This window comes from Myxine glutinosa, chromosome 6 (assembly GCF_964187855.1).
Source record: "Myxine glutinosa chromosome 6, kmMyxGlut1.1, whole genome shotgun sequence".
Taxonomy (NCBI): Eukaryota; Metazoa; Chordata; class Myxini; order Myxiniformes; family Myxinidae; genus Myxine; species Myxine glutinosa.
Window position 1 is genome coordinate 161,190,811 of NC_136266.1, and position 15,386 is coordinate 161,206,196.

General features: G+C 43.7%; 1 protein-coding gene across 5 annotated transcripts in view; it reads left to right on the plus strand.

Moving 5' to 3' along the window:
• CDAN1 (codanin 1) overlaps window positions 1-15,386 on the plus strand; it is a 101,792-nt gene that overhangs the window by 17,696 nt on the left and 68,710 nt on the right. For 3 of the 5 annotated variants that reach the window (XM_078780841.1, XM_078780844.1, XM_078780843.1), the window contains exons 4-8: window positions 1,445-1,627; window positions 1,796-2,094; window positions 5,112-5,207; window positions 8,419-8,512; window positions 11,152-11,272. In XM_078780841.1, coding sequence (XP_078636967.1) covers window positions 1,445-1,627; window positions 1,796-2,094; window positions 5,112-5,207; window positions 8,419-8,512; window positions 11,152-11,272 — 793 coding nt within the window. Of the gene's footprint in view, window positions 1-1,444; window positions 1,628-1,795; window positions 2,095-5,111; window positions 5,208-8,418; window positions 8,513-11,151; window positions 11,273-15,386 lie in introns of those variants that run through there. The other 2 variants (XM_078780842.1, XM_078780845.1) reach the window with 2 other exon arrangements.

The following is a 15,386-nucleotide window of genomic DNA, read 5'->3' on the forward strand; positions in this document are numbered from 1 at the left end:
GAGGGGGGGATGGGATTGGGGACGGGGATGAAAAATGGCTACACAGAAGGGTATAAATAGTTTTCAGGTACTTTTAATAAGACAACTGTCATATTTCTCATTTAAATTGGGAGTTTGTTCACCACCATCTCAGATCATCACCAATCCAATACCATGACCTTTTCCTTCTGTATCCATCTTGTCCACCCTATGCTTCATCACCTGCTCCCCATTCTTCCCCACACCCATTGTTTGTCTGCTTGCCCCTGTCTTGGCCTTCAACTCTGCTGTTGGCATTCCCCTATCCCCCCCCCCCCCCCTGCAAAACCCTCGGTAAATCAGGAACTGGCACTTGGAAGATGTCTTTCAACCTCGACAAATCCCACACACTCATCGTCTCTCCGAAAGGATCATCCAGCCCACCCTCCTACACAACAACAACAGGCATTTTAAGGCCATTTTCCCTGCTAGAGTGGGGGTTAGCCTTGCGGTCCCCATGACAATCTTCTCCATTTTGCCCTATTTTCTGCATCTCCCCTTGTTAACCCCCTTGCCCGCATTTCTTCTTCTACCACCTTTAGCCAAGTCTTTTTCAGTCTTCCCCGTCCTCTACTTCCTTCCACATTCATTTCCATCACTCTTCTCAACCAGTCACTTTCATCCTTCCTCAACACATGACCAAACCATCTCAACCTGTTCTTCTTCACAGCATCAATTACAGGCTCGATTCCCATCATCTTTCGCAATTCATCATTTGTCTTCCTCTCTCTCAACGATACTCCGCACATCCACCGAACCATTCACATTTCCACCCTTTCCAGCCTTTGTTGCTGCTCTACGTTCATTACCCATGTCTCGCTCCCATAATGATGTCTCGCTCCCATAATCTCGCTCCCACAATGAATGATCCAATATGAAAATGGATGTGATTTTTGTTTCCTTGTTTGTGTCATTTGAAAAGGTATTTCTGAAATGTAGTATTAAATGGTCATGTTGGAAGATAATATCAAACCAGGTGGGCATCTAGAATTTTACAAATTAGCAATATTGCTCAAGCTATATATATATATATATATACATTTTAATGTTTTTTCAGGAGGATTAGAAGGGAGAGTTGGTGGGGGAGAGGGGTTAGAGGGGTTGGGGGCGAAGTTACAGAAAATTGCAATTATTTTGCCATTTCTTGCATGTCAAACCTATTGACTGGACTATATAGATTAGAGTGGTTAGCTTTTTGGTCAGTATTGAAAAACTCGGCTACCACAAACCAATATATCTTCCCAGCAGGCAAGGCTCAGATCTGAGGTTTTGAATCATGTTATAGGTGTTAAGCACTCTCCCAAGAGGTAGAAGAAGGTAGCATCATGTAGCTGCATTATGCAGATAGTGAGAAGTTATTTTCATCATCACTTTGTGTAGTCGATGAAATCAATTCTTGAAATAAACACATTTTCTGGTCAAACAGGCAGTGCAAGCCCTCTCGACGCATCAACCCAACACGCGTTTGTGAGGATCGTCAGCAATCTCAGCCCACTGTGTCCTTTGTCCAAACCCCATTTGATATCAATGAAAGGGTTTCATTTGTTCCTGAGATACAACGTGGCACAGCAGGCCATCTCCATGAGAGGGAGATGCTTTGTCGGGAGAGGTGAGTGTAAAAAGAAAGGCAAAGGTCGACTGTCAGAGCTTTGGCATACACTTTGAAATGAACAAGATGGGTGTATAGAGATTAGAAATGTGACGAGGAGTTTGGGTTATTGATTTATATTATGGTATTCAAAATGAATCTTGGCGAATCTGTTTAATTTTATTCCAGGGACTGTCGGCTGTGGAGATGTTCAGCTAAAGAATCGACCAGCGGATCCTTGTCACGTCTTGATACCAGCTGCACATCCTCTGCCTCAAGTCATCCTCTTTCACAAAGTTCTACCGCTCACTCTTCCTTGCCCTGTTCTGCACCACACTCAAAACTCCTTGCTGCACCTTCTCTCAATTCCTCTTCACAACCTTCTGTACAGAAGCAACCACAGTCACCATTGATTCCACACCCTGAGGCAGTGACCAACTCGTCAGAGCTGCAAAACCTGGCTGTTGTTTTTGCTGGATGCATACGAGGTAAGATGGGTTCTTGAAAACAAATACAGTACTGTCACGATGCAGCACACAGACATAACATCACTGGTTAATACCTGTTTATGCACATTGCACATGTTAGAGGTGCATTGAGGCTTTTTTGCACACGTAGTCGAAGCTCCTGAAAGAGCTAGCTAGTAAAGTGAATGGATCACATGAACACATGAAAGCCTCTCCTTAGTGAAAGACACATGAAAGCCCGCCTGGAGTTTGCAAAAAAGCAGCTAAAGGACTCTCAGACTGTGAGAAACAAGTTTCTGTGGTCTGATGAAACCAAGATTGAACTGTTTGGCTTCCGTCTGGCCACTCTGCCATTTGGCCCTGATCGGTGGAGTGTTGCAGTGATGGTTGTCCTTCTGGAAGTTTCTCCCATCTCCATACAAGATCTCTGGAGCTCAGCCCGTGACCATCGGGTTCATGGTCACCTCTCTTACCAAGGCCCTTCTCCCCCGATTGCTCAGTTTGTCGGGCGGCCAGCTCTCGGAAGAGTCCTGGTTGTTCCAACTTCTTCCATTTAAGAATTATGGAGGCCACTGTGCTCTTGGGAACCTTCAATGCAGCAGAATTTTTTTTGTAGGCTTCCCCAGATCTGAGCCTCGACACAATCCTGTCTCTGAGCTCTGCAGGCAGTTCCTTCGACCTCATGGCTTGGGTTTTTGCTCTGATATGCATTGTCAGCTGTGTGACCTTATATAGACAGGTGTGTGTCTTTCCATACCATGCCAATCAATCTAATTTACCACAGGTGGACTCCAATCAAGGTGTAGAAACACCTCAAAGATGATGAAGAGAAATGGGAGGCACCTGAGCTAAATTTTAAGTGTCATAGCAAAGGGTATGAATACTTATGTCAATGTGATATTTCAGTTTTTTTCTTTTTAATAAATTTGCAAAACTTTCTAAAATCCTATTTTCGCTTTGTCATTATGGGGTATTGAGTGTAGATTGATGAGGGGAAAAATGAATTTAAACGATTTCAGCATGAGGCTGCAACATAACAAAATGTGAAAAAGTGAAGGGGTCTGAATACTTTCTGAATGCACTGTATAAAGAGTCAAAGCTCGTGGAAGAGCTAGAACACAGAACGGATCAGGACACAACATAGCAAAAGGAACTAAAACGGCACTCGGTTGAGCGCATACCTCCGCCAGGCTGAACAGTTTATGTATTGGTTTCTGTATATCCCACTGATAGGCCGGATCTGGATTTGGACCTGAACCAAAATCGAATCGTCTTGTTCCTGTCACCTAACCAACCCGTCCACCAAGTTTAGTCATAACTCGTCCATAACTTTTTAAGATATCGTGCTATGTATTGGTTAAGCCCGATCTCTCAATGGTGAAGAATCACTTATAAATTAAATCATTCTCGGATCTGAATCCAAAGTCAGATCTTCACCAAAATCGAATCTATTTGTCCTTGTCACACACACAACCTCTCCACCAGTTTTATCCAAATACATGCATAACTTTTTGAGATATCTTATTCACAGACAGACAGCCAAACAAACAAATGAAAATCGGTCAGAGACCGAGGACTTGCCGGAATGTACTTTTTTTATCGGCCATTTTGGATCAAAATGGCGGGAAATCTATACATGTATATACGCTAAGCAATGGAAGGTAACTGAGTAAGTGTATGCATGTCTCTTCTCCTTTCAGTGTTGTAGTGGTTTGAAATATATTTTACTAATTTTTTCCAAACCACCCAAAGCCTTCAACCGCACATATTAACACGCTCCTCCCCCTTCATTCCCATTCTTCAAAGCAAAGCAGTAAAAATAGTTGTATCGCCATTATATATTCCTAGCAACGGTACCCGCCCTAAGGGCGGGGCTTCAATTGGGAGGCGCAAATGATTATTTAAACGATTTATATAAACGGGTGGTGAGGGGGCTTGAAACCAGATTTTAATCTTACAGCCGCCATGTTGGTGCTCGCTGTCACTGCGATGCGAAGCGAAAGACGCCTCAGAGCTGTCGCATTCATTAATCGCTATGTCGTATGTACTCCCGATACGTGTTTCCTTCATTGTAAAAACTACCAAGTCAACAGTTAAAAGGATTTTGAGCCGATAGGTGTTACGGCCTTGGCAAGATCGATGGAGACAGCGTTCTGTTAGCTTATACACCGCCCAAATAGCTATGTGGAATTCTCTCATGTAGAGATTAAACCCAGGTTGTTTGAACTTTGGCCGAGGTCATTATTTACTTTCAATGATGTTTATTTACGAATCAAAAAGGAGATAATTGGTTTTGGGTCATCCTTTCCGCATATCTCGTGGGATTGTGAGTTGGAGAGAACCGTGATGGCGGGTACCGTTGCTAGTTAGCAAAACACGATTTTCACGTTTTGGGTGACCTTGACCTTGAGCTTGACCTTGGGCCTGGAGAGTTAAAAAAAATTGGGCACAGTCTATTCCAGGGCAAGGCAAATATGTGTGTAAAGTATGGCAATGTTATGTGCAACGTAGTACTGTGCACAAACAAAGAGACAGACAAACAAACCAACCAACCAACATACTTGCCGGAATGTAACAAACAGACAGGGGTGAAAACATAATCTCCATCCACCTTCGGTGGCAAAGGTAACAAAAGAGAGATGAGGGGAAAATGCCAACAGCAGGGCCGAGGGACAAAACAGTGGCGGACAAACAAGTGAAGAAAAGTATCATAAAAAATGATGGTATTGATATCTATCAGGATTAAATTGATTTTGAATAAATGCTGTTGCAGTTCAAAGTTGTCCAACTAACAACTTTTCAGCACAGAATGTTGTCCTTATCACTTATCTTAGCACTTTTATCTATTGTCTTCTGGGAAGCACTAATGCTTCTTCAAACACAGATCGCCTTTGTGTGGATAACCTAGTTTCTGCACTTAGTTATTACATACATGAACCAATGATAACACCAATCTCTTAATGACGCTCCATGGCACTTGATCTGCTTGTTTTTTTTGTGTGTATTTGCCAATCAAGAGTGGATATGTGCGGTTGTAGGGAACTTGGTGCCAAATGTGTTGCTGGAGGTTTATCTCGTGTTGCACCTCCTGTCTGTCCACAGCAACCAGATGACCCACTTCAAACCTTCTCAGGGTCAGTTGGTGCCTTTTTATGTCACATTTGTCAAGTGTACCTGAACATGTTTTCTGTGCTTTATATGCTAATCAGGTAACTAATCAGTAACGTCGCTGATAATACCGATCTGATCTCTGGGGCATGTGTCAATCATGGAGCCACTGTGGCAGTGTAAGACCAGAAGGATCTCATCCAGGAAAGGCAATTCTAGTTGCTAATTTAATGACCAAATGAGCGAGTCTGCATTAGCAGCACAAGAATATAAACATAAGGATAAACAGGTACAGATACATTCAAAGTACACCGCCCCCATGCCAAATAATTAAATATCCTCAGCGTGGCATTGCTGGGGCACCTTCTGTGCCCGGTAATACCGCCGTGCAGCTCATAGAGACTGTATTGGGTGGGAGAGGTGTACAATAATTATTGATTGGTTAATTGCATAATTAAAATCAAATAAATGATGATCATAAAATATTTTCTTAATCAATTGGTTAATAGCATACCTAAACCACTAGTGCTTCATCCGAAGCTGTAACTTTTTGAAAATTAATTAAATAAGTCATTAATCAAAAAATTAATTGATTAATCAATAAATAATTAATCGATTAATTGATTAATCAATAAATCAAAAATATCCTTTATAGCCACATCACTTGGTCACTGTCATGTCCAAATATTAGCTTCCGAGCTCAAATGGTGCCTGAGATATTGCCCAGATGAGAAAGAAAATAAATAAATGACTAATAATGAAAATAAATAAATAATAATCATAAAAAATTAGATAATTAATCAATTGGCTAATAGAATACATAAGCCACCACCATTTCATCCGAATCTTTAACTTAAAAAGTATTCATGAATTAAGTCATTAATCGAATAATTAAATAATTAATCGATTAATTGATTAATCAATAAATAAAAAATAGCCTTTACAGCCAAATCACTTGGTCATTGGCATGTCCAAATGTCAGCTTCCTAACTCAAAAGGTGCCTGAGATAATGCCCAGAAGAGAAAGGAAATATATAAGTACTTCATTAATAAAACCACCTTTAGAGGCCATTTTTCCCCGCAAAGCAGGGGTTGGCCTTTTTCAGGAACCGTGGTTGTTGTTGTTTTTTGGTCCCCTTTTTGAATCAATGTTTTATGGCCGGATGCCCTTCCTGACGCCAACCCTTTTTGCCGCCTTTAATGACAAACGGGGAATTACCAGTGAACTGGTACTCAATTTGCCGACCTCGGAAGGATGACAGGCTGAGTCAACCCCCCTGACGTTAATTCAGCGATCGACCGGGATTCGAACCCAGGATCCTAGGATCCTAAGCCGGCACCCTAGCCGCTAGCCCAACACCAGGGTCACTTCATTAATCGATCATAATTAAATAACTAATCAATTAATTGATTAATCAAAAACCAAAAAACCTGTTTTTGACAAAGTACTTACTCACCATTGTGCCAAAATTTCAGCTTCCTAGCTCAAATGATGACTGAGATATCGCCCGGACAAACAAACAAGAAGGCAAACAAACAACCAGAGTGAAAACTGAGTACTCCCTTTCAGCATGCGTCATTGCCGAGTCCCCTTCGGTGCCCGGCAATGACGTTTTTCAGCGCCTGGAGATGCCATAGGAAAGGAGCGGTGTACAATAATTGAAGCTATTTGTCGTAAAGGATCACAAGGTGCTGAAGTACCATCCGTTGGAGCAAAAGAGAGAGAGAAAATGGGAAGTGGTCGATATATGGTGGATGACATCACCAATGACCTCACGGTCAATATGCATGAATATTGGAATTCCTTCCAGTGTGTTCAAATAACTACTCCACGAAATACACTTGAAGACCATTGAACTAAAATTCGAGCAACAAATTGCTAATATTTGTGCGATTTTTGATTGAGCACACCTTTTTCTTCGTGCGTAGTATTATCTCTGAAATATTTGCAAAGATGGATTGGTTTATACAAATAATTTCCTGAATAGAGTAACCTTATTTTGAAATGTCCATTTTCGTATAAGCAATGTATTTTTTATTTTTTTTTGTATCCCAACTCGAGGCTCGTATAAGAGCTAACACTTAGAACATATAATAAAGGGAGCAGGAGATAAGAGGGGGAGAGAGAGGGAAGCACAACAACAGTAGAGAACAGGGACATCGGGAGATATATGGAAGGAAGAGGGCTGGGGTGGGATACACGTGATAAACAAGATGGGCACTGCAGCGGATTTCAGGAAAGAAAACGGAATTTGAACAGGGCGGATTTAGGGTGGATTAACAGGGGTAAAATTTTCAGAAATTTTAGAAATAATTTTAGAATTCTTAGTAAAGATGTCATAATTTCAGGTCCTATCATATTATGAGAACAATGGGTAAAGATGATGGATTTTTTTTTTTTGTATGATGTATGATCTTTTGAATGATGATCGATCAAGGAACAACTTGATTTATTTGAATATTATATTTTGAACACAAAGTGGAACATTAATCAGAAAACGAACCAGTTGTTTACCGTACATTGGCTCTGAATTATTTCCGATTGCACATGCGCAGAGAGGAGTGAGATAATTTTTAAGCGGTGAAGGCTGCTTCATTATTTGGCTTCATTATTTTTTCTTCCTTCCATTCGACCATCTATCTGTCAAAAATTAAGAAGAACCTTTCTAACCCACCGTGTTTAATTCTAAAGGGTTCTAAACTTGTCACCATCTGGAAGTCCTGTAACTTGCATGGATTGCGCACACTGTCAAATTGCACTGCTTCCTTTGGCCATGGGTGCAATAATTTATTTTTTTTAACTCTGCCTATGTGGCAGTCGAACAAAATTGAAAATCAATCCAAAGAGGATTAATGTAATGTGTTGGAGGAGGTGGTGTAATAGCCACTGCGTCAATGGTGTTAAACTTCCGGAATTAATTTTTGATACTACTTTTACAAACATTACTTTATTTCAAATTAATTACATACTTCAACAATGTAGAAAACAAATCGCCACCTTCTTGCATCCAAAAACCTCCAGTTTTGCAGTACTGCCCCTGGACATGTTATATAAGGTGGTGCATGAGACTCCATAACAGCGGTTGACTTCTGGAATTGTTTTTATACGACCTTTAAAATCATTATTTTATTTCAGTGGAATTATATATACAGTACTTGAACACTGTGTGGGGTAAGGTGTTCTATGAATTCTAGTTATTAATGGAATGCTTTCCTACATTACCGCCCAATTTCCAGTTACAGGAAGACCTGATGAACTCTTGCGGTCATACTTGATTTCGGTGCACAACTGTGTGTTCTTCGCCGTGTGCGTACTGGCAGAGCTCACCAGGTATGTTCTTTGGTTTAACATGTGTGATAGAGAAAATAACTTAGAAATCACTTGTTGTTCGCTCTTTTATTTGTGAAGAGCAAATACCACCTGCCGCTTTGCTGACTGGAATACCAATGGGGGGGTTGGGGAGGGGGGGGGGGGGTGAGAGAGAGAGAGACAGACAAATACACAGACACAGAGACAGAAGGAGAGACGGAGGAGGAGGGAGATACGGAGGAGGAGGAGGAGGGAGAGGAGGAGGGAGAGACGGAGGAGGGAGAGACGGAGGAGGAGGGAGAGATGGAGGAGGAGGAGGGAGAGATGGAGGAGGAGGAGGGAGAGATGGAGGAGGAGGAGGGAGAGATGGAGGAGGGAGAGACGGAGGAGGAGGAGGGGGAGGAGGAGGAGGGAGAGACGGAGGAGGAGGGAGAGACGGAGGAGGAGGGAGAGACGGAGGAGGAGGGAGAGACGGAGGAGGAGGAGGAGGGAGAGACGGAGGAGGAGGAGGAGGGAGAGACGGAGGAGGAGGAGGGAGAGACTGAGGAGGAGGGAGAGAGATTGAAGTCCAACACAATGACTGGGAGATCGCAGTTACGGAATGGCAGAATGCAGTGATTGCTGCTGTGCTTGCTTCTGGTTTCTTGCTCCTGAGGAGTTTCAGCTGCTCTGGATGCAGCCATTCCTGCTGCGTTTGCTTCTCGTCTTGCTTCTTGCTGTTGTGGAGTTAAGGTTGCTCTGAATGCAACTTCTACAAGATGACTTTGGTCAAATTCGCTTCTTGTACATTTCCTTCCTTTGGTAGGAGTCATCTTCCTGCAAAATAAATGATTGAATGGTGGGGGTTAAGGAGTTAGGAAGTGGTGGTTGGGGGTGGGGGGGGAGTGAACAGTGGGAGAGGAGAGTGAGGAGGAGGAGGAAAGGGGGGAGGGGGGAGAGTGAGGAAGTGGGGGGTGGGGGTGAAGTGGGTGGTAAGTGAAGCCTCACCATATGTCATTATAAGCTCCGAGGTGAAGAGTGTATGAGGTGGGGGGTGGGAGCAAGAGAGAGTTGTGGGAGTAGCGTGCTGCACTTTATTAGGAGGGGAAGAGAGGAGGGGAAGAGAGGAGGGCACAGGTAGAGGGAGACAGGTAGAGGGAGACAGGTAGAGGGAGACAGGTAGAGGGAGACAGGTAGAGGGAGACAGGTAGAGGCAGGCAGAGGCAGGCAGGCAGAGGCAGACAGGTAGAGGCAGGCAGAGGCAGACAGGTAGAGGCAGGCAGAGGCAGACAGGTAGAGACAGGGATAAAAAGAGAGAGGTGAGGGGGGAGGGGGAGTTAGCAAAGAGAATGTTATTGTTATGCTCTATGTCCATGGGCACACACACACACACACACACACACACACACACACACACACACACACACACACACACACACACACACACACACACACAATATTACAATTGCTAATTTTTCAGATTTCACTACAGATTTCGACATTTTTTGTCCACGAGCTCTCAAATCCGAAGACAGATTTCGATTATATACTTTAATTGGTCCGTGAGAGTCCATCATGGAATATCACATCATATAATTCTTAAAATCACTCCAATAGAATTATTCTCATTTGAAAACTATAGCACCTACAAAAGTGATGTATGCAGCGAATCGTAGGTATGATCAGGCATTCAATGATATGTGAAGAAAGTGAAAAAAAATTTGAGCACTTTATCGTACAGAAACTGTTGTGACCTGTTCCAAGTCGAGGCATTTTTGAGCAGGCTGAAACAAAATGGCAGTTTTGATCCTTGCGAGGTGACAGTGGGCTGACAAAGATGGCGTGCCACCATCTTGGTAAGGCTTTTTTTGGATTTTAACGATGAGCACCTCTTTAATCACCTTCAAAAGGGGTGTTTAAATTTACCTAAATTCCCAGTTTTCATGCATGCACCCCCTTGGTGTTCCCTTCGTATACATGCAACGTTTCGGATCGTTAGGTTTTATGGTTTTGGAGTTATGGAGGAAACACTGATACACGGGCCCTTTTATTCTTATAGATTGTGGAACTCCACCCGGTGCATTAACGCGTTTCCAGAAGCTGCTTGTCCATCCCATTTACTGCAATGAGTTGAGCACTCTCAATTGCAGACAGGATCACGAGCTTAATTTTTCTCCTCCAATTGAAAACTTGTTCCATTCTATCTTTTCTGATAAATATATTCATGCTCTTTCATGGCAGTGTGATCACGGTGCCACGGAATGATGTGACCACGGATCACGGAATGATCACGGTGTGTACCCCGATTCAGAATAGGTACACCGTATCCCTGCGCATCGTAAGAGCGTGACCAAAGTTTGGCGTCAGGAAGGGCATCCGGCCATAAAACATTGCTTCAAACAGGGAACCATGATTGTTATGGGGCCCGCAAGGCTAACCCCCGCTCTAGCGGGGAAAATGGCCTTAAAACGATCATTCATTCATTAATTCATTCTTTCACTGAAATAAATGCGTGTCTATCATCGTTTACATTCACAACTGTTCAGTTTGACCTATTTGTTTTTATGGAGTACAATATGCAGTATGATGGACATTATAGGCCAAATGGCCTTGTTCTGTGACTTATGCTTTGCTGCACAAAATTTTGAAATTTAAAATTCCTGAACGATGAACATGTGTAGGTTTTTGACTCTTTTGGACCATGGAACTCTCCGTTTACTTTCCGAGAGCAAACTTATCGAGTCGTTTTCACCACACCTGCATAGGAAGCTTGCAGCAGCCTTGCCGCAGGCCTTAAAACAGGTACGTTGATTCATTATAAAGCAACTGCATCTCATTCGCACTCACATATGAATAGGTTGATACCCGCTTGCCCTATTGAGAACTGTTTGATTTCAAAGGCCAATTATGAATATGCTTAAAATTTGACCTGGACTTTTGTTCAAACTTGAAAGGAAGTTTGCATCTCTCCTATAAAACAATACTTTTTCTTTTTTAAAGGTATTCTCCAGCTTTGGACACAAACTCTTTCCATCAGTCAAAGTTTTCATGTGCTTTTAATTGGGATCTCCTAGGCCCAGAGCAACACTCGTGCTCCCCTCTAAGCTATCTAGCATGAATTTGAATGCCGACCCGGCTATAAACTGTCATCCTGGTGTTTCACAGGCAGGGTGATTCACCAATTTGTGCACCGTCCCTCGGATGGACGTTAAACTGGTGTGCCGTCTGCTGGCATTAGTTGGTGAATGTTAAATATCCCACCCACAGTGTCCTTCGCGAAGAGGAGGCAAGCTATCTCCAGCACCCTGAGTAAATTATAAATTTCTGCTCTAACTACTGCTGGGAAGGCAATTGAAAACCACAAGTATAACCCTTGCCAAGAAACTGCTTCGGCAGCACCAATGCTCTGTCTATAACATAGTATGGCACATCAGAACCGGAGGGAGCAAAACTGGGTTCACAATGGCACCTTGGCGTGAGGCCCGCATTCATTAGGGGCCCATATCAATCAAAATTGATTTTTGAATGTACACATTGCGATACATTTCACGAGTGAATACATGCATAATATGTATGGAAATGCTAGCGTAGATTGCCTCGCTGAACTTGCCTCACCACACGTTGCCACAGAGGCACAGGCTTGTTTAAACAGGATAATGACCTGACTGAATTTGAGTTGCTGTGTTGTTATGATTTCCACCAATCATAATATAAACATTTCTTTTGAACAAAGTTATTTGTAATATTGGTGATATTATTTATTTGTAATTTATTTGTAATCTAAAAAGGTACAAGTGGTGTAAAGCTCGAAATGGTCAAGGGTCTAAGCTGTATAATCGGTCTGAAGAGTGTAATGGGTCTAAATGGTCTCAAGGTCTAAGGGAATGAAAGGTACTTAAGGGGTGTAATTGTTTAAAGGGTATAAAAGATTGGAATGGTGAAGGGATCGAAAGTTGTTCAAAGTATTGAAAAGTCTTAAAGGTAAAAGTGGTCTTGGGATGGGGTGGGGGGAGTTGGAGGGGGGGGGGGGGAGGCTTCGGGATATTGAGCTCTAATGGGTTAAAAGGGTCTTATGGATCTTTAGGGACTTTTGGGTCTTCATGGTCTTTTGGGTCTTCAGGGTCTTTTCGGTCTTCTGGGTCTCGAAGGGTCTTCAGTGTATGTTGGGTCTTTGGGGTCTTTAAGGGTTGTTGTTTAAAGGGTCGAAAGCGAAATTCCAACAATACGTAATTAATACAGACTTGGCATTTAATATGGAATTTTTTTTTTTCTTGACTTGGGTTTACTTTCTGAACTCAGTATATCAATCTGGTGAGTTTCTTTTACCCTTCAGTGATGTCTTTGTTGAAAGAACCATGTCACTGATGGTCTTTCGCAGCAAGAGGTCAATAACAGGATTATATCACAGGTGGCATGACAAAATGTAAGGACAGGTACATTTGACGATTGGCTTCACAATCAGGTATATAAGGGTTGTTGTGTTCGGTATTGGTGGAAAACAACTGCTGCATGTCTACAAAAGTTATTGCCGCTTCCTCTGGAGATGGTCCGTCAACTTGACAATGCTGTTTGTCATGGAGTGGTGGCTTTATGAAATTCTGGCATGAAACAGCGTGCTATTGCTCGGCAGTATGGCATCACTCAAGGTCAGGTGTCAAAGATCCTGAAACGAAATTCTCAGAGGGGTGTCCCTACTCCAATACCGAGGCCAGGACGTCCACGCAGAACCACAAGGAGAGATGATCGCCAGCTGCACCGGTTAGTCTGCAATGGCCGTACCAAGTCAGCTAATCGGCTTAGGGCTGAGTGGCAGCAACTGACAAATGTGCCTGTATCCAGAAGGCTAGTCAACCAACGACTGGTTCAAGCAGGCTATTGTGCCAGGCGTCCCCTGAGAAAGCCACGCCTGACCAGACAACACAGCCAGCGCCGATTGCAGTGGGCCAGAGAGCACCGTCAATGGCAGCCAGGACACTGGAATCACGTGACCTTCAGTGATGAGTCTAGATTTCTGGTCTATCGTCAAGATGGCCGCGTCCGAGTGCACAGACAAGTGCATGAAGCCCACAACGAAGATTGTATAGTGCCAAGAGTCCAAGCTGGAGGTGGTGGGGTGACCGTTTGGGCTGCTTTTCATGCAGGGGGCAAAACTGATTTGGTTGTTCTGAATGGAAACCTGAACCAGTTCAAGTACAGGGTCATTCTGGAAGAAACATTGCTTCCATTTGCTCGTGCAGTTTTTCGAGGAAACTTTTTTTTTCTTTTTTTTTTTGTATACTGAATTGAGGCTCGTGAAAGAGCTAACATTTATTTCACAAACAAATCAACCAGACAAACAAAATATACAAAAAGAGGGAGCGGAAGACAAGATGGGGAGAGAAGGGGAAGCACACAACCACAACATTTGAGAGCAGGGAGAAGTGTGGGAGGGAGAGGGCTTGGGGGCAGGAGGCGTGGGAAGGGGGGGGGGGGGGGGGGAGAGGTATAAAACACAAAGGACCGAAATTAGCGGGGGTAGAAAGATCAAGGTTTTGGATGGGGGAGGATAAGAGATGGTGGTGAACAGCTGTTTTAAAGACCTGGAGGGTGGAGTGGGATTGAAGAGAGTGAGGGAGTTTGTTCCAGAGGTGGGAGAAAAGAGGAATGAAGGAGTGAAGGTGAACAGAAAGTCTTGATTTTGGCAGTTTAACCATAAGAGGGTTGCAGGCAGATCTTGTGCGACCTGTAGGAATATTTGGGGGGGACAGACCCAGAGAGAGCTGGGGGGGGGCAAGGCCAGAGAGGAGTTCGGTAGAAGACGGGAAAGACCACCAACCTGCCTGCCGGTGAGTGAGTGAAAGGCCCTTGGAGTTAGCTTCATCGCGGGAGATTCCAATGATTCTGAGAACGCTTTGGTTTCAACAGAGCGTGAAGATGAGCTAGGTGTGAGGCAGGAGCACCAGACCAGAGGGGAAGAGCAGTATTCCATAGAGCTGCGGATGAAAAGCCTTGTATGTGGTGAGGAGGCTCAGGTGTGCCAAGGAAGGGACTTCGCACGAACGGAGGATGCCCAGTCGGCGACTGGCTTTGGAGGCCAGAATTTGAAATGTGGTTTTCCCAGGAAAGATCATGGCAAATAGTGAGACCCAAAAGCTTGAGTGACAGAACTTCTTGGAGAGGATTATTCAGAAAGTGGATGGGAGGTTTTTCCAGTCAGGTCTTTTCGGAGAGACATCGTAAGAGTGTGAGATTTATCAGGATTGAAAGACATGTTCCATTTGTTTGCCCAGTCTGTGATTTTGTCCAGGTCTGCAGAGAGTGAGGAGGCTGCAGACTGCCGATCTGAGGGATGAGGAATGGAGCGACAGAGAGTAGAGTCGTCAGCAAAGAGACAGAGAGGATTTTCAAGAGAGTCAGAGAGATCATTGATGAAGACCAGAAAAAGCACAGGGCCCAGAACACTACCTTGGGGAACTCCAGCCTGAACAGGAAGAGGAGATGAGAGAAACCCATTCAGGGCCACACGTTGACTACGACCAGAGAGGAAGTCCGCCAGCCATGCGTGGAGATTTCCATGGATACCAAAGGAGGAGAGTTTGGTGAGCAGAGCAGGGTGCCAGACCGTATCGAAGGCACGTGAAATGTCAAGGGAGACAGCTCTAATTTCCTGTTTGGCGTTGAGGACCTCCATCCATTGTTGAGAAAACAGAAGCAGCATGTCCAGAGTAGAGTGACCAGGTCTGAAACCAAATTGATGATCAGAGATCAAGCCATTGGAGAAGAGGAAAGATTTCATCTCTGAAGCAATGATGGATTCCATGACTTTGCTGATAATTGGGAGAAGGCTGATTGGACTGTAGTTGCTAGGATCTGTTTTTGCACCTTTTTTGTGCAAAGCGGTGATGTTGGCTGATTTCCAAGCAGATGGCAGATGACC